This window comes from Rhinichthys klamathensis, unplaced genomic scaffold (genome assembly GCF_029890125.1).
Source record: "Rhinichthys klamathensis goyatoka isolate OS25496 unplaced genomic scaffold, OSU_Roscu_1.1 h1tg000095l_1, whole genome shotgun sequence".
NCBI classification, from domain to species: domain Eukaryota; kingdom Metazoa; phylum Chordata; class Actinopteri; order Cypriniformes; family Leuciscidae; genus Rhinichthys; species Rhinichthys klamathensis.
Window position 1 is genome coordinate 686,559 of NW_026606634.1, and position 19,070 is coordinate 705,628.

The 19,070-nt window shown below is 39.7% G+C and overlaps 2 protein-coding genes across 2 annotated transcripts in view; one reads left to right on the top strand and one right to left on the bottom strand.

Annotated features, from left to right (window-relative positions):
- The window catches only part of LOC130086221 (serine/threonine-protein phosphatase 6 regulatory ankyrin repeat subunit C-like), a 45,319-nt gene extending 35,772 nt beyond the window's left edge, over positions 1-9,547 (top strand). Inside the window, exons 24-28 of the mRNA XM_056252429.1 lie at positions 4,218-4,363; positions 4,491-4,573; positions 5,338-5,420; positions 5,508-5,599; positions 9,193-9,547. Of these exons, the coding sequence (XP_056108404.1) occupies positions 4,218-4,363; positions 4,491-4,573; positions 5,338-5,420; positions 5,508-5,599; positions 9,193-9,377 (589 nt within the window). The 3' untranslated portion in view covers positions 9,378-9,547. The remainder of the gene's footprint in view (positions 1-4,217; positions 4,364-4,490; positions 4,574-5,337; positions 5,421-5,507; positions 5,600-9,192) is intronic.
- Positions 9,548-14,450: 4,903 nt separating this feature from the next.
- On the bottom strand, positions 14,451-18,994 carry nabp2 (nucleic acid binding protein 2). The gene is made up of 7 exons (XM_056252455.1): positions 18,785-18,994; positions 18,475-18,586; positions 17,640-17,778; positions 17,386-17,457; positions 16,482-16,557; positions 15,467-15,515; positions 14,451-15,056 (listed from the first exon to the last, which is right to left on the bottom strand). The coding sequence occupies exons 2-7, from the start codon at positions 18,551-18,553 to the stop codon at positions 14,881-14,883; spliced, it is 591 nt and encodes a 196-aa protein (XP_056108430.1). The 5' UTR covers positions 18,554-18,586; positions 18,785-18,994; the 3' UTR covers positions 14,451-14,880.
- Positions 18,995-19,070: the final 76 nt, after the last annotated feature.

The window sequence follows — 19,070 nt, forward strand, 5'->3', positions numbered from 1 at the left end:
ATGTGGCGGCGGCTAACATCCCCATTAGTTGCAGAAGGACGCCATAAGGCAGTTTTGTCCCCTGACCGAAACGAGTCAGTAACTGACAAATATTGTCTGTCCGTGCGTGAGACAATGTGGCAGACATTATGATTGAATTGAGTGTTATTCCTATAAAGGTTATGGTCTGTTGTGGGACCAGATGACTCTTTGTGTCGTTCACAGTAAGGCCCAACCTCTGGATATGCTCTAGCACAATCCTGGTGTTGTGTAACGCATGTCGTATTGTTGGGGCACAGAGCAGCCAATCGTCTAAATAGGGCAGAATCCTCATGCCCTTGGACCAAAGAGAAGACAGGGCCGCACTCATGCATATTGTGAAAACACCAGGAGCCAGAGATAGACCGAATGGTAGAACTCTGAACTGATAGGCTTGATTCTGAAAGCTGAATATTAGGAACTTCCTGTGGTGAGGAGCAACGGGAACATGGAAGTAAGCGTCCTTCAAGTCCACACTCATAAACCAGTCTCCTTTCGTCACAGATCGAAGAACGTCGACTGTGCGTAACATTCGGAAAGGAAGAGACTTCAAGAACACGTTTAGGCGTCTCAGGTCTAGAACTGGGCGAAAACCGCCATCTTTTTTTGGAACAAGGAAGTACGTGGAGTAAAACCCGTCCCTCTGACTGAGGGGAATAACTTTTTCTATGGCTCCTTTCAGTAACAGTGAATGAATTTCTAAGGAAAGGGCCATTGAACTGGTTACATCTTTGACTACTGTCGGAAAGATTCCTGAAAACTTGGGAGGCCGGCATCGGAATTGCAGAGTGTATCCCCTGCTCAAAGTCGCCAGAACCCAGGGGTCGGACACTGAATTTGCCCAGTAAGGGAGATGCTGCACAGTGAAACGACCAACCGCCGGCCCCATAGCTTCAGGGTTTCTGGCCTCTGCCTTTAGGACCCATGGGGGGGCGCTGACGTGGTCTCCCCTGCTGGTGACGATGAAAAGGGCGGCGTCCCTGGGCCTCCTCAGCCCCTCTATGTCGCTGTGGAGCCTGAAGCTGAGAAATGTTCTGCTGTCGCACTTGGTGCTCTGAGCCCGGATAGCGTGGGTGAGCCGGAGTCAGAGGCATTCTAAAAGGTGGTGCTCGTGGAACCAGAGTCAGTTGTCGTGTGGCTTCTGACAACTTCATTCTCTTCTCCAATACCTCAGAAACATTGGGGCCAAAAAGATGTCCTGGTAGAATTGGCAGTTCTCTCAGCGTCTTCTTACAGTCTTCAGGCAACCTTGCCTGAGCAAGCCATACCTGACGCCGGGCTGTTAGAAGGGTCGCTGAAAGTGTCCCAAGTTCCAGAGTCACATGACCCATAGTCAACAGAGCCGTCTCTAAGAACTGAAATCTAGAAGCGTCAACGCTTGCTGACTCTACTGTATTATTGCAGGCAAGAAGCAGCTGGCAGATAGTATTCTCAGCTCGAGTTATATAGGCTACCGACTCGTATGCCTTCTTCAATAAAGTATCAGTACGTCCACATTGTGCACTCGGGCAGTGTACATTGCCTCTTAGAGCCTCATCTGGTGATACCACCAAAGCTGCAACCGGCTGTTCAAGTTCAGGCACCCGTCCTACCCCAATGGAGTCAGCCTCAGCCATTGCGGCAAGAGTGCGGGCTGTCTTTGACCTCCTCTTAGGCACATTGGGACTGGTAAGTGCACTAGAGAATTCTGTCACAAAATCCTTACACGGTGGCATTGTGAACACATTACTATCAGCAGCTTGTCTGAAGAACACATTGGTTTGAATGGGTTGGACAGGTGATTTGTCAAGACCCAAACGAGCCACTGCCATCTGCAGAACAGACAACACATCGTCTGGAGCAGATGGGCCTGCGCCCGATGAATGTACAGAACCACCGCTCGAACCACCTGTAGCATATAGGTTAGAAAAAACATAGTTTGGGAGGGTGGGTTGTATGGCAGGTTCCACCGATTCTGCATCAAGAAAATGTGAATTAGACGCACTCATGGAGAGAGCGTCAAAATCTATAGCATGTGGAGGTTGTAAATCACTCTCATCCACTGGTGTGTTCTCAGTGTGTGGGGCCGACACTGGGGGTTGTAAAGACTGAAGAAGACGTTTCATCTCCATCATTTCTGAAGAGAGAGAAGCTACAGTCTTCGATAACAAGTGTTCTGAAGTGTCTTTCTGTACAGATTTCTTCTTGCTCGGTGGAGCGCCAGCAGCTGCTGACGCGGCTGTTGTGCGAGGCTAACAGGCGAGTTCATGTCTAACTCAGCAAGGCGAAGCTGTCTCTCTGACATCGGTAGCATACTACAATGCAAACACAGATTAGTCAGGGCCTCCTTCAGATGTTGAGCTCCTAAACATGATGGGCATCGATCGTGTCCGTCGTCGGGAAGAAGCGTATTCGGACACAACTTACAACTTGAAACGGAGATGAGAGAGCTATGATCCATGACTCCGTCAATAAAACGTCCTCGGTTAGCACCGTAGGCACTTAAAACTGTAATAACACCCACTGAGCAGTTCGAAAAAATCTTCGGATAGAACCGAAAATGATATAACATGAAACGCTCTCACAAGTAACGTAAAAGTCAAGTCTGCCTTCGGATAGAACCGCGAGGCATTCAATGACTAACACAATAACGTAACGTAAGTCAAGTCTGCCTTCGGATAGAACCGCGAGGCATGATAACATAAAAATATATATAGATATAACAGATATAACGTTTTAGGTTTGCGGTGAACGCAACCTAAGCGCGGTCGAAACCAGCCACCGGATAGTACCGTGAAGCACAGAGTATCGCCGACACAATAACAAATATTCGCATGCACTCACATAGTGAAGAAAAATAATCCAAGATATCCGTCCTGATGATAGTGTAGAGCGCGCTGTCACAGCTTGGGAGGGCGAATCCTCGCAACTCAGGTAAGCTGCACGGGACAGCGTGAAAAACAAACGACCTATCAAAAGCGAGAAAGCGAAAGAGGCTGGGCACCGAGTCGCTGTGGGTTATATCCTCGCGTCTCGGTCTGCGTCATGACGTGACTTTGTTGTTATATTCTTCTCGATCTATCTAGCTGGCGCAGCGATTATCCACTACTGCCTCTGGCGGTCAGTAGGAATGAAACAGAACAAGGCTTTACTCCGTGTCAGCACGCGCTCTGATCGGTAAAGGTGCACAGACCTCTCCCGAATCATCTCCAGCACTCAGCCTCCGATCGCACCACTAACTCCGCCTCCGCTTCCCTCGTAAGATGATATTAGTATTTAAACATTCTCTATGATAAAAAATGTTTGTAAAAAATATTTTAATAGCACGGTTTTGGTGGTTATAGAGTTCTAATGACGGTGTTCAACTATAACCGTTGGTCTCACAGTTGTATAATAACCGTCACACCCCTATTGGTTACATAACACTTCCCTACTATTCGACTATGAGGTTCATAGTCGAATCAGACCTCTCCGAATCGAATCGTCGAATCCTCGACTATTAGAAGTCAGCCCTATTATTATCCATTTTTAATTTTTGGGGATATTCCCTTTCATGGAGTGTGTAATAGAGCTGTTTGTGACTGTAAAAGATCTGCAAAGTTTCACAGATCAAAGTGCAGATAAATGGAGTTTTTGTCTCCCGAAAGAAAGAAGTGATTCTGAACTGAAACGAGTCGTCAGTATTTCCAGTCTGACTTCCTGCTGAATCTGCGCAGGTCTGTAACATATTTGCATAATGCCAGTCTATGTTCTTCATCGGCTGCCGTGAACAACGTCTACTTTGACCCTCAAACACTGTAGTTGTATCTGAGACTGGAAGAGTTTGGCTCGTGTTGTTCATGTGGAGAAGACGCTGTTTTCTGCTCACAAAGCAAATCCACTTTGATGAGATTGAAACGGTAAAACCGACACCATCGTTACTGTTCGTATCACTGAGTATCAAGAGCTGAGGAAGATCCAGAGCTGAAACTCAGATATGATAATGAGGGTTTAGTTTCTGACACGGATGACCAATCACAGCAGACTGAGTTATCTGACCAATCAGAGCAGAGCAGCTCTCAGAGAGGCGGGGTTTAGAAAGACTGAATCCTTGATTGAACCGTTTCAGACACTGAGAGAAAAGAGCTGATGCTGCAATGGATATTATGAGAATGTTTTTTTTTTTTTAAATATATATATAATAGGAGCACTTTAATATTCTCAGTGTATTTTGTCTACAGGACTCCACTACATGCATCTGCACATGCAGGAAATACGGCAGCACTGCATCTGGCGTTGGCCTCCGGTTCAGATGTAAACTCAGTTGATTACACCGGACGCTCTGCATTAATGGTTGCTGCTGAAAATGGGCATACGTCTGCTGTCGGTTTGTATTGTTTTTATTGTCTAGTGCTTTCTGTTACCGTGTGTAGAGTGGTTGTGTGTTCCATTGATTTAAAAAGATGTTATCTTTCGTAGTCTTATTGATCTGCTCAAACCTTATTTGGTTCTAGACATCTTGCTTCATCAGTCCAGGGCGAACCTCTCACTTCTGGACATCGACAGAAACTCGGCACTTCACATGGCTTGTAGAAGAGTAATGTACCCTAGCTCTCATAGTGTCCTATATTACACCACATGTTCAGATTATCAGTGGCTACGTTTACATGCAACCAAATAATCCGTTAGTAATCGGATTGATGACTCAATCGGACTGTAAAGCCTTCATGTAAACGCCTAAATCGATCCGAAAGAAATTTCGATCGGATTGAAAGGGGTGGTTTGTTCATTTTCTAATCCGATCGAGAGGACATGTGAACACTTGATCGGATTGAAAACCAAAACCACAATGATGTAGAAATAGCGCAATGACGTATAACTTGTGTCATTGTGAATAAATGACACACTTAAATGAGTGTCCCGTCTTTCTAAAATTCTCCTTTCACTCCTCAGCCTCTGTGAAGTGGAGCAGGACAACGTCCCACCAGTCCTTGTTTCAGACTCTCATCCACAGACGACTGGTTTTGGGCATTTTTACAGCGTTATAAATATAAGCAGCACGACACAACAGTTCATATGCTCATTGTCTCCAAATTATGACCAGAAATGGATAAATATCAAGTGTGTTGTTTAAAACAAATAAAGAACCAATGTAAGAGAATGTTTATTATGCGCAAACAGCGGGAAACTCGTGCAAAAAATTATTCCGATTTGAAGATTGTGACATATAAACGCGCACATTAACCCGATCACATGTTTAGCATTCATGTAAACACTACATTCAGATTCATCAATCAAATTGCAAAACAAAAGTTGTGCATGTAAACACAGCCAATGATCATCACGCGTTTAACTCAACAGGGTCATGAAATGTGTGCTCTTCTCATTCTGGCTGAGATTGACGACCCCTCGCTCATCAATGCCACAAATAGTGCACTTCAAACGTGAGCATTCCCATATTATAAGTGTATGTGTGTGTTGATTGTTTGGTTATTTTCACAGTTGAGGTTTTTCTGTCTACACACCACTAGGCCTCTGCATATTGCAGCAAGAAATGGTCTTGCCACGGTGGTGGAGGTTCTGCTTACTCGAGGTGCAGCGCTTCTGGCCCTGGATGAAGATGGTGAGTTTCTCCATTGCCAAGCTAGAGCCAACAGAATTAACTTCCCAATAGTCATTAGTGTTGACTGATAGATTTAGTGTTTGAAGAGACTGTAGTTGCTCACCAATCGCTAGTGGAATTATCTTTTCTGGTTCACCATTTCTTTACATATATTGTGACTAGTTGTAAATCTTCTTGCATGTTAATGTAAGTTTTTGTCTCGATCATGACGAGCGACTTGTCATTCTGTCAGTCACTTGGTTTGTATTTCCATTTGAAGTCGGGTTGCCCGTCCAACAGTGGAATCTCATTTAAATCCCCAAATCCTGCTCAACACCGCTGAATTTTTCATGTCATGCAGCATGTTTGCTTTCAAAAATAAAGTTTACAGAAAAGTGTTCTTGATGCTTAAACTCATCATAGCCCCTTTCACACAGAGATTCCGGAAAATACACGGATAAAGCGATTGATTTTGGTTCATTCACACTGCCCGTGATTTTCCGGAATCAGAGAGTGCGTTCACACACAACCCGTAAAAAAAATCCCGTAAAGACACGTGACATCGATGTGACATATGTAATGTCTCAGCAGCGTGTACAGTTTGCTTATGAGCTGCGATTTCTCTCTGGAGAAACCACGCTTGTGCATTTTTTTCTCTGATTCGATCATAAACTAGCGCATTACGTACCGTTTCACTAGCCTGCTTTCACTTCACTTCAGCGTCATCATTACGACACGGCATTGGTTCTGGCTTTTGTTCACACAGAGCGCGTTCCGGGACTGATCCCGTCAATGTTACTAGGTCCCCAACCCGGCATCGATCCCGGGTCGTGTTTGAGTTCACACAGAAGGCGTTCTGGCAATTTCCCGGGATCAACGCGCTGTGTGAAAGGGGCTCATGTTGCCTGGTTAGGACTTAACTCATTTTTAAACTAGAAAAACAATGTGCATTTTTTTCTGTCTTCTTTAAATTCAGTATGTGTTGTGGAGAAACTAATTCAAAGTAGCAACCGTACTAACTTAATTATATTTTTCAGCCATAACTCAGCTGTTTTTAAAACTGGTTTCCAATAACAAAAGCCAAAATATTGTGAAAAAATGCTATATTGTACATTTCCAGCTAAAAGGGAACATTCTTGCAAAGATGTGAACAAATGTTCCTTCTCTAACACTAATAGAATGTTCATTCAAAGTTATCAGGTCTTTAATAATGTTCAAAAAACATTTGCACAAAAACATTGGTTACACTTTAAATTAGGGTCGAATTCTCACTATTAAAGCTGCAGTCCGTAGCTTTTTTAAGTAAAAAATAATCCAAAATAATTGTATTAAAAAAAAACGTATTCTGCCAGTGGTCAAAACTATCTGCTTGCCATAGCTAGATTCAAAACGGTTAGCTTGTAATAATGATTTTAATTCCAGTGGTACTGGTGGGTTTCCGCGGGAAATTCGAGCATGTCTTTGCGTCATTACGTCACACCCGTACACATAAAGAAGGAGTTTCGGCTAGCCGGCTATACTGCGCGTGACGAGATGTAGAGATAGGCTTTTCTCGCAGCACTTTACATAATTAAACTTATGGCATCCAGAAAGATCCAAACAACAATCATCGGTGTCAACTGGAGATTCAGCAGTTATAAAACCCAAAAGACTTCGTACTTCGGATTTAAGCTGGCTAGAGAAAGAGAAAGAAACCGTCTCATGCGAACACAAGGATTAAACATCGGCGGGGCTTTTGAAAAGTGCGTGAACTCCGTGTTTTGAAGGGGTTCAAAACGGAAGAAGAGACGGCTTTTTTCTGCTGAACAAGTAAGACATTTCAATAGTTCAATCGTGTAACAGTACGTTTTCTTAATTCACACAGTTATGGAGTTTCCTTTGTTGTGCCTTTCTCGTTTTGCTATTATGGAGAATATGAATTCTGAACTACACAGGTAACCATAAAACACATTAAATTTAACATTAGTCACGCAATGCTGATGTGATGTTGTTAACATGAACAATTTGAGAACAAAGTAGGCTATAATTTGCACGGTTGCTGTAAATCGCGTTAAATCTAACGAAGCTTATCATGTCAGAACAAAAATGGATGTTACTTACTTGTTCAGAAGACATTTTCTTATGAAAATTCTTATGTTGGTCAAACTTTCAAAAAGTGAATCTGTGATTTTGTATGACAGTATCCACACAGCGCGGTGACTGACAGCAGCACTCGCCTCAAAACACTGTGTTCATCCGCGCTGTTTCATGCCGATTTACAACCCACGTAAAGATGATAATTCCGCGAATCACTGCAGTTACAGATTTCGAACAGACAGATGGCGACAAAGAGGAAAAGATACGGACTGCAGCTTTAACTACGGTAGTTGCTATTTAGCATGCATATTATTAGTATATTGGCCTTTTTTTAGTACTTATAAAGCACATATTAATGCCTTATTCTGCATGACCATATTCTATATCCCTTAATCCACCCAATACCTAAACTTGACAACTACCTTACTAACTGTTCGGCAGTAATTAGGAGTTTACTGAGGCTAACTGGTAGCCTGGGAAAACCCAGACAACTTCCGGCAAATTTAGATTAGCTCTGAAAGTTAGTCTGGCAAAGAGCTCATTCAAGCCCATTTCCAATCCGCCGAAATCGAGGCACCAATCAGAAGCGTTTGGGCGGGATTTACACGATGACGACACTGCTGGGATTTTGAAGCAGATTTTGTAGCCTACATTACAAAGATGGATGCCGCCGTCGAACATCACTCGTTCCAATCAGCTATCGCGTCTGTTTTAAGCGATTTGAGCGTTTCCTTTTTGTTAAAAACCGAGCAAAGAACAACACTCGGAGATTCTCCGCCGCTCTGCATACGTCATCTCCTTCATCGCTCTGATTGGGTTTAGGTCTATCCGCGACGTCCGTTGGTGACGCCCCTCTGGAAATGATTTGTCTGACGCTTTGCCAGACCATAACTCAGTTACAACTGAGAATGATCTGGTTTTAACCAGGCTAGCTAACTGGACCATAAACTAAAGTGTGACCAAAACATCTCTGTCATTCATGGAATGTGTTTTATGAAACGCTTTAGTTGGGCTTTTGTCCAAAACTAAGAAATGTTACTACTTGTTTGGGAACGTTCAGAGAACATTCAAAAGTAACGGTCCCATAATGTTTTCAAAATAATAAAATAGGAATGTTCCTTTAAAAGTAAACACTAAAGAAGATATTCTGAAGAATATGGGTTACCAAACAGTTGATGGACTCCATAGTTATGGAAAAAATACTATGGAAGTCACTGGAGTCCATCAACTGTTTGGTAACCCATATTCTTCAGAATATCTTCTTTTGTGTTCAGCAGAAGAAAGAAACTCATACAGGTTTAGAACAACATCAGGACGAGTAATTGATGACCGAGTTGTAATATTTGGGTGAACTATCCCTTTAACGTTCGCATAACCAAGAAAAAGCATTTAAAAAAGTAAAATAATGAAATATGTTTTATAACGTTAGCAAAAAACACTTTTGTCAATAATTGACATGCTAGGATATCCTTACACAATACTTGTGTTTGAAATGTTTTCATAAGTATTTGCACACATTAATTGTGCCATGTTTTTAGGTCATACTCCAGCGTTGGCGTGCGCTCCAAATAAAGATGTGGCGGACTGCTTGGCTCTCATCATTTCCACTATGAAGCCTTTTTCTGCTGGCACCAGCTGTGGCATCAGTCTGATGAAGCACTGTGGCATTGCTGTATCCCATCAGCCCTTGTCCAACATACAACTGATTACAGAGGAACCGTAGGACTGAGTGAACACCACACTATATACCTTTAACAAACTGCACCGCTCCTTCCTATCCAGACTGAAGGTATTAGAATGTACTGTCTATTATACATCGCTACTGTTTTATCATCATGCAGTATAAACAGTAACATATTAATTTGTAGTGCAATAAATCTTTAACAAATGCCACCATTCCATTATATGCTGAATTCCTCCTTAATAACCAGCCATAGAAAGTCACTTCTATTATTAGAGTCCAACATCTACTACTGTTTTAGCATCATATAGTATACAAGGGCATAAATCTATTCATTTGTGGTTGCATGTGTGGGTACTATAAATATAACATTTTTTACAGTGCCGTCACTTTTATCTTAGCCTATTACTAAGATTTCCCAGCTTTCTTTGGACACTTTTTATGCAGAAATAACAATAGTTAGCCAACCTACAAACTCCTGACATGCCCCACAAAACACCTAAACGTCACAAAATAAAAGTTATGTATACTTGTCATCCTATTTTACAGGCATAAATACTGTAATTCATAACACCTTCTTTAGCACTTCAATTGCCTAAACAATACAAACTTAAATTAACTAAATAACACACAGGGTATCACTATTGCCGTTCATGTTTTAGTTGTAACACACAAAATAAAATGTTGTCAAGGTTGCACTGTGCTTTTTATTTATTTCAATCATCATTTATTGTTAGTAAACAGTTATAGTAGACTTTACCATCTGATACTATTAACTACAGTAGATTAGCACAATATGTTTTTAATTAAAACTAAAGAAAAAATTAAGTATTCTGATATAGAAGTGTCTTATTATAAATAATTATTTGCGATATTTGATTGTTTGCATGTCATAAGAAACTACTTTTGTTTTTTATATATATCAGCATATCTCCAAGTTATTTCCTCAACTTTTTCTTATCTAATCTGCTATTTTATGGCAGTAGGGCTGATCTGATTTGCCGCATTCATTTTAATAGCTCATCTTAGTGAAGTTCAGTAGATTTGTCACAAACAACTCAACAAAAGTTGAACCAATTTTCATAATAAATCTCCTTTTAATACTAAATATAAACTGGAAATGCATTACAATTATGCAGCACAGTTGTATGTTAATCATGATGGTATTTGCACTATGTAATCAATAACCATAGGGGTATTACAGAACTGATTGTTCCAGTCCTGGTTACTGGATTGGTCAAAACTGCATTGTAGCCATGAAAAAAAAATTAGCAATATTTTAATAGGTATGATGCAAAACACATGTTCACTATATCCCTGAGCAGCCCAGCTGATGTAACCATTTCATATAAGCAAAAAAACTAATTTCTGTGCTGTATTATGAATATAAACATGGTCAATGACGCACTTTTGACTATATTGACCTTGTTACTTATATATTTGAAAGAGGTCGAAGGTCTTATCTAGTCATCACACGGTTTGAGGTTCAAACCAGGGCCATGTGGCAGAAATGATGATGAATAATTTTTATAAATGTACAGGTTTCCAGGTCAAAGTCATTGGAAATCTACAAGGTGAAATTAATTATTGAGCAGATTCCCTGTGATTTAAGCCACAAGATTTCGCAGAGCAAAGGTAAATGTGAACGTGCCTATTATTACGGTCTCAAAATTGAGAGCATTAATGAGCAATCCAGAACAATTTTTTGTATGTTTATATTAAAACTGTCACAAAAATGTCTCATGTTTTTGTGTTCTTATTTATTTATTTGCATTGCTTCAGATATAAAACGACAATAATACAGTGACATACGGAGCCCCAAAGGGGACATGGTGATGAAAAAAATGAGATGCGAGAAAAAACAGTGTTTTAAATATTTAAAAACTATAAATTAATAAGTTTAATTAGTAGGGTCATAAAAAAACCGGACACCATTTTTGGCCAGTACTGTATATATTAAATGAAGGGAAAAAAAATCCTCTCATGCGGCGCCTTGGCACAAGGTTAGTCTGCGCCATTAGTCCATCCATTCCTCCACTTTGACCCATTCAGGCTGAGCGATTGTGGATATGATGGATTATCATGATCACATTAGCCACTATAGAGGCATAGCTTCTCACATGACTTTCCTCCTGTATTTCGCCTTCTCTCCTAACAGTCATGCCATGAACTAGAAACTCAATGTGAATGAAATGGGCTCAAAATAGGCTCTCAATCAGTGTTGCCCAGTCTGCGGTTTTCCCACGGAATTGGGCTACTTTTAAAGGGATACTCCACTTTTTTTTGGAAATAAGCTCATTTTACAACTCCCCCAGAGTTAAACTGTTGAGTTTTACCGTTTTTGAATCCATTCAGCCGATCTCCGGTTCTGGCGGTACCACTTTTAGCATAGCTTAGCATACATCATTGAAGTGGACAAGACCATTAGCATTTCTCAAAAAAAAATATCGATATTTTTCCTATTTAAAACTTGACTCTTCTGTAGTTACATCATGCATTAAGACCGACGGAAAATGTAAAGTTGCGATTTTCTAGGCTGGTATATAGGAACTATACTCTCATTCCTGCGTAATAATCAAGAAACTTTACTGCCGTACCATGAGTGCAGCAGGCGTAATGATATGACGCAGCGCCTGAAAATAGTCCCCAGCTCGGTAACTTCCAATGTGACCGGGACTAAGTGCCTGCGCCTGCTGCACTCATGGTACGGCAGTAAAGTTTCTTGATTACTACGCAGGAATGAGAGTATAGTTCCTAGCCATATCAGCCTAGAAAATCGCAACTTTACATTTTCCGTCGGTCTTAGTGCACGATGTAACTACAGAAGAGTCAAGTTTTAAATAGGAAAAATATCGAAACACTTTGGTCTTTTTTTTTGTTGAGAAATGCTAATGGTCTCGTCCACTTCAATGATGTATGCTAAGCTATGCTAAAAGTGGTACCGCCAGAAACCGGAGATCGGCTGAATGGATTCAAAAACGGTAAAACTCAACAGTTTACCTCTGGGGGAGTTGTAAAATGAGCCTATTTCAAAAAAAAGTGGAGTATCCCTTTAAGTTGTTGATTTTTTTATTTTTTTTATTCCGTCGGTTGAAAAAGTTTTAATGGTTGCATATTCATAATGGTTTAGGAGTTTTTACAGCTTCTTTTTATTAGGCTTTTCTGGTTCAAAACCCTGTGTGACTAACAACAATTACAATGGTAAGCACAATATACTGCACACGAAGTTAACATGGGTCTCATGGAGTGAAACTTCTGATTTAGGAATCCAAGCAGTTCCCAAATCAAATCATGATCACATAGTTTTCCATTTTTGGCTGGAAAAAAATGTAGCTTGCTAAAAAAATGTCATGTGTTCCCAAACACCTACTTTTCTAGCTCGTCGTAGGACGCTCATCTAATTTTCACGAAAATCTTCAGGTTTGTCCAATCTTTTTTTAATAATAATAATGTTTTATTTATATAGCGCCTTTCAAGTATCCAAGGACACTTACAAGAAAATACAGAAGTACAAGCAAAGTATTGTACAGCAATCAGGACAAGCAGTCAAACATGTAAACATACAGCATGGCAGATAATGACTTCAGTATTGAAATTTCAGAAAGGGGAACCAATCAGTTGCAAAACTATGTGAATAAATTAGTTTTTGAGGTCTGTAGTGATGAGACGGATGAGATTCTGAATGCCCAAAAGTTGACAGTTTGAACTTTGGTAAAACAATCAGGGGTGCGTTTCCCAAAACCATAGTTGCTAACTAAGTTAGTAACTTTGTTGGTTGCAATGCAATTTCCCATTGCCAACCAACTAAGTGGTTTTGGGAAACGCACCCCAGGTTGGCTAAACTAGAATGAAGTCTTGAAGGTGAGGGTAGATATGAAGGTGCTAAACCATGACGGGCCTTATAAAGTAAGACTAGTAGTTTGAACAATGCAATAGGGAGCCAGTGTAGTTGAAGGATTGGAGTGATGTGAGCAGATGTAAGGGCATGAGCAGCAGAGTTTTGTAGCATTTGCAGGCGATTAAGGCCACTAAATGACCATATAATGATATGGCCAAGAGGAAGCATATAAATTGAAAATAGTAGTGGACCAAGAACCGAACCTTGAGGTACACCACGGGAGATCGTGATTTGTTAATGCAAATTAATTGTCTATCCGAGATATGAAGTTATACACTGAAGGAAAAAGCAGTACTGAATGGTAAACAGTATCAAATGCTGAACTCAGATCCAGGAGAACCAAGAGGCTGATGTCCCGTGTCAGAGGCCAGGAGAAGGTCATTTACCTCTCTTAAAACAGACTGAAACGGTTCATGCAGGTTATGTTTATCCAAGTGAGACTGCAATTGTGTGACAACCACCTTTTAAGTTCTTTAGCTAGAAAAGGAAGATTTGATATGGGTCTAAAGTTACTCGGGTCTATGTTATAAAGACCTGGTTTCTTACTGTACTGGAGTGATAGCAGCTATTTTTAGACCAAGCGGATCATAACCAGTAGCAAGGGATGTGTTTAGGTCAAATGAGAGCAGGCAAGAAGTTTTTGAGTAAATGAGTTGGAATTGGGTCATGTTGACAGGAAGAGGAATCAAATGTATTAGTAGTTAAGGTTGGGAGACGGTGGACAGACTGAGAAGAAGAAAAATCTGTAGGAACAGATGGTGGAAAAGCTATTGTCAATGTGATGTAGGAGGAAAAAAGTTTCACAAAGCTCAATAGAGCCAATAATTGTAGAAGATGATGGTTTGACAAGCTTGTTAATCGCAGAGAAAAGAGTCCTGGGTTTACACTTTGCTTCATTAATAAGACTGAAAGGTAGGTAGAGCGTGTGAATAAGCGATAGCAAGTCGTTCAATACGCCTACCCTTAGCTTTCATTGCTCTACGTTCAGGGGGGAATCATGGGGAGGAATGATTTGAGGGGACAGTCCTTGTTTTTAATGGGGCAAGTTTCTCCAAGGCATTAGATATAGTCATTTATATATTGAAATAATCTCACCGGGACAAGAGAGATTGAGAGAGAATGGCAGAGAGGAAGCAACAATAACAGTAGAGAATTTATCATTTTAATTTATAGACGTGCAATTTTTTAGAACTTCTGAGAAACCTAATTTCTAGTTTTAGAGGGCACAATAACTTACAAATCTTGACAATTGTCCTCACTTTATCCACATTTTCCATCCGCTAGGAACCTGCTTATTGATGCTTGTTTTTGGCATATTTTAGCTGACAAAATTGCCATTTTAAAAATTTCTGAATAAGATTAATGTCGAAACTGATAATCAAAAGTTGACGAACAATCGGAAGTTGGGCTAAAAACTATAATAGTTTAGTGTGTCCATTCTGAGACGGTGAAACAATTTGAGAAACTTGTTCACTAATTGAGAAATACATCATAAAATATGTGAGATTAAAAGACTGGAGTTAAACCAACATACATGAAAGCATGAAGTTCAAAGTTTATCAACACATGTCGTCAGATGAGACATGACAAATAGCTGCTCGCCAAAACCATTTTGAAATGATTATGTTGCTCCATTACTAAACTAAATCATCTTTTGACTGTTCGCCGCGTCTCCTTGCCGTTGCTTACAGAAGTTCCCCCCACACCAGGACTCGGTGTCGACCGGTTCCCGTTTCCACCACTCGCTCGTCCAGCCGGCTGTGGGTTAGTGGAGTTTCCAGAGCTTTGAGAATTCACCCCGTTTCCATTGGGAGTGTCATTACCTTCAAAGAGTAAAAAAAAAAAAGTCAAGTATATTGAATGAATATATGAATACATTACATGAACATTTTAGTTCAGGGTCCAATTCTCACTATTAACTAGTTGTTTATTAGCATGCATATTACTAGGACATTGGCTGTTTATTAGTACTTATAAAGCACATATTAATGCCTTATTCTGCATGACCATATTCTATATCCCTTAATCCACCCAATACCTAAACTTTACAACTACCTTACTAACTGTTCGGCAGTAATTAGGAGTTTACTGAGGCTAAAGTCGTAGTTGGTAGTTAATATTGCGAATTGGACCCAACTAGGGTCCCGAAATGTGCTTTAATTCTTACAAAGGAAAAAAAAAATCAAGCTAGTGGTTCAGTGCAAAAAGCACTTGCCACACTATATAGTTATACCTGCATTGGCTCCAGTGCTGCTGTTCAGGTTGCTCTGGTCATTCAGTCCCTGACAGGTAACAAGAAGAAAGTCAATTACCATGACCAGTGGTTAATTGTTTTCTTTTGTTTTTAATAGTGAATAGGTTCATTTTTTTATAAGGCCATATGATGCTCAACGTTTTCCTTTTCCTTGTAAGTTGTGGGCCACCATTGACTTCCATAGTGCTTTCTTTTTTCAATGGTGCCCCACAAATGGTTGGTTGCAAACGTTCTTCAAAATATGTTCTTTTGTGCAGAACAAATACATGTATACAGGTTTGGAACAACTTGAGGGTGAGTAAATGATGACAATTTAAATTTTTGGGTGAACTAACATCACTTTAATTCTATTTAACAGAGAATTGGGAACACTTGAGGCCTAAAACGCCCTGATCGAAGTTCAGATATTACTTCTGCCAATGTCTATGTCACAGTGTGATATATTAGCATAATGCCCGCCTAAAGGCTTTCAGAAGTTAATCAGAGGTAAAGATTTACTTATAAAGCCATTCCAGAGAAATACAACCCAAAACTGTGATTTGTATATGTACTTTTCTGAAATCCATAACTTGGACACAGTCACCTCTGATAACAGATCACTCTAAATTGTAATGTGGACTCGTGCATTTTCTGTAAAGCTGCTTTGAAGCTAAATGTATTGTGAAAAGCGCTTTACAAATAAATGTGAATTGAATTGAACAGTCAGGGGCATTACATTTCCGACACTAGCTTCAGATGTTTGACCAATCACAATGCACTGGGTCAGCTGGCCAATCAGAGCACTTTTCGGGAACACAATCAGTGAATTTCAGACAGACTGGGAACAGAATTGCTGCAAAAATGTACAGTATGTGAAAAATAATGTGGTTTTTTTAACATTAAAGTATATTAACCCATTCTAGTACACACAATAAACAAAATAATGTACTTTTAAAAAAGCATCATATGCCCTCTTTAAGATAGAAATCCACAGAAATAAATCTAGAAGACGTACCGTTTTATTAATCTGGGACAGATATTCTGGATTTGGCTCACTAAAGTTTGGCACCTCAGAATACACCATGCAGAATCTTACAAATTGGATACAAACACATTAATTTATTCACAATTGATATATATATATTTAATGCAATACAATAGTCCCCCCCAACGATAACTATACTTCCATTGCAAAAATATTAGGGGTGTCACAATATATCCCAATACAAAAATGCAACAATATGTATTGTGGATAGTTAGTGTCAGTAGTACTACATTAAACCACTATATATAATGTTGAATGTATAATAATGCAATGGGGGAATATTTGTGTGTCCTGATAATGCCATGTGTCTTATGTTACCAGTAAAAAGTGGCCTACATTATTTTAAATATATCTAGTCAGTGCAAGCATATTCGTCTAAAATAATTCTGTATTTTCAGCTTCAGAAGCATGAATATTGTTATTCTGGTGTCTCTATTGTCCTGTGCTTTGGGTTTCCAGCACCAAGACCAACCCTATTAATTTACACACACAATGTAACACCAAATTTAGCATTTTTATCAACAGTACATTTTTTTTTACATGTCTTGGAGTATCACAATAATATCGTATTATGAGTTCAGTATCGTGATATGTATCGTATCGTTACACCCCTAAAAAAATATGGGTAACGCTTCCTTTTAAGGTCCTGTTACCATTGTACATACTACATACTATGTACTTATTATAGTAATTATAATTACTGGGTAATAACTAGGTACTAACCCTGAACCTACCCCTAACCCATGTACTTACCTTATATTAGCCAGTACTTTCTAGGTAAGTACACTGTAAGTACACGTAAGTACTGTACTGTAAAAGGAAGCGTTACCCAATTATGAATGATTAAATAAAATGATTGATGATTAAAACTTACTCTCCAATCTTCTGTAGTTCACCTCCTCTTCCAGTGTACAGTGTCAAACAGCCTTTAAAAACTGAGGCGTAACTGCAGCAAAATACAAATATAGACAGTTCTGTAGACTGTAAAACATTTATGCTGGTATATGATCTTTTACTGTAAAATCAAGTATTTTGCACTATGATTGACTGTTCATTTGAGGTAGAATAACTGTCTTTTGAGCATAGAAGCCTTTCAATGTGCATCACTGATATGAAACGCAGTCTCACCCTTTGGTAAGTCTGATGATGTCACCAGCCTGAATGAGTCCACCGACTTCATCCCAAACCGATATGCTGATGCTGCCCGTCTTGTCGGCCACTTTACACGTGCGCACCTCATGACCGTCTTTGGTCTTCGTCACTCGTCCTTGAAGAAGATGGCGTGAGAGAAGATTCAGAGTTCAGACACTTTAGACTATTATTAGCTGATAAATATGTGTTATAGAAGGCCTGAACGGTGTATCGTAATAAACAACCGTTGGGGTTTAAGTAATAGAACACACTCCACCGACCCTGTGTCTGTTTCATGTTCTTGTTTGTGGAAATTCATGAACATACACAATATTAAAGGTCCAATAAAGAGAAGCGCCTTTGCCTTCAGCTAATGTTAATGCAACCAGGTAAAGTCCTATTTTAATATATAAGGTAAGTTACCTTATTATAATAAGCCCTATTTTATATAAATGTATACATTACATGTGAAATTTGAAGTTTCTAGCATTTCAGAAAAAAAAACGTATTAAACATTTACCATCTGAATAACATCGTTTTTTCTGTTTATTAGAGTAAAGCTATAATCTGTATTGCATAACGTATTATGGACACTTTTTTACTTTAGTGTCAGTTTACTTACTAAAAAAACACATATTTGGATTTGGGAAACACACAGTCAAGTGTGTCGAAACTTTTATATGACCGTATTTTGAATATGATAATAACACAGAACTAAAACCAGTATTGTTGGCTCCTGTATGATCAATTGTTTGTGGTTTAAGGTTAACGCAGAGTTAACTGATTGTCTTATTTAGTGTCACTAGCATCATGTGATGTGTTGTTTGGACACCTGTTTCCAGCACGATGAAGATGACATTGAGATTCTTGAGTCCAGGTTTAATGTCCTTCACATGAGTCTCTGTGCTCATGATCAGTCTGCTTCTGCCCAAATCCTGCAAAACCTGATGCACATCATGCCAGTCCACATCTGATGCATTTTACACTCAGCATTTCAAATCACATGCAAGACAGTTATAATTAAAGATGCATGCATGCAAACAACTTTTTGGCAAACTATCTGTGATGAAGCATGCACGTGCGACACTGACAGCTCATCAACAATATTAAACACACCACAGGAAACTAATGAAAACACTTACTGGTTAGCATTGAGCTACGGTTGCACGGACTGTTTTAAAGGTAACGTTAGCCTACTGTTTCTCGTCATCTGCTACGCTTTGTGTGAACAATCCGGAATAGACTCGCTGCTCGTAATAGGAATTAAAACACTGAATGTTCTGACAGCTGTCAATCATCACAGTTTATCTGGACAGTCAACTACCGTTTACAGTGGTTGACGTATTTTTTATTTTTTTGAAACGTCATGACGCAATGTTTTCCGTACGTTATGACGTAGTTATCCGCACGTAGTTATCCGATCTGCAC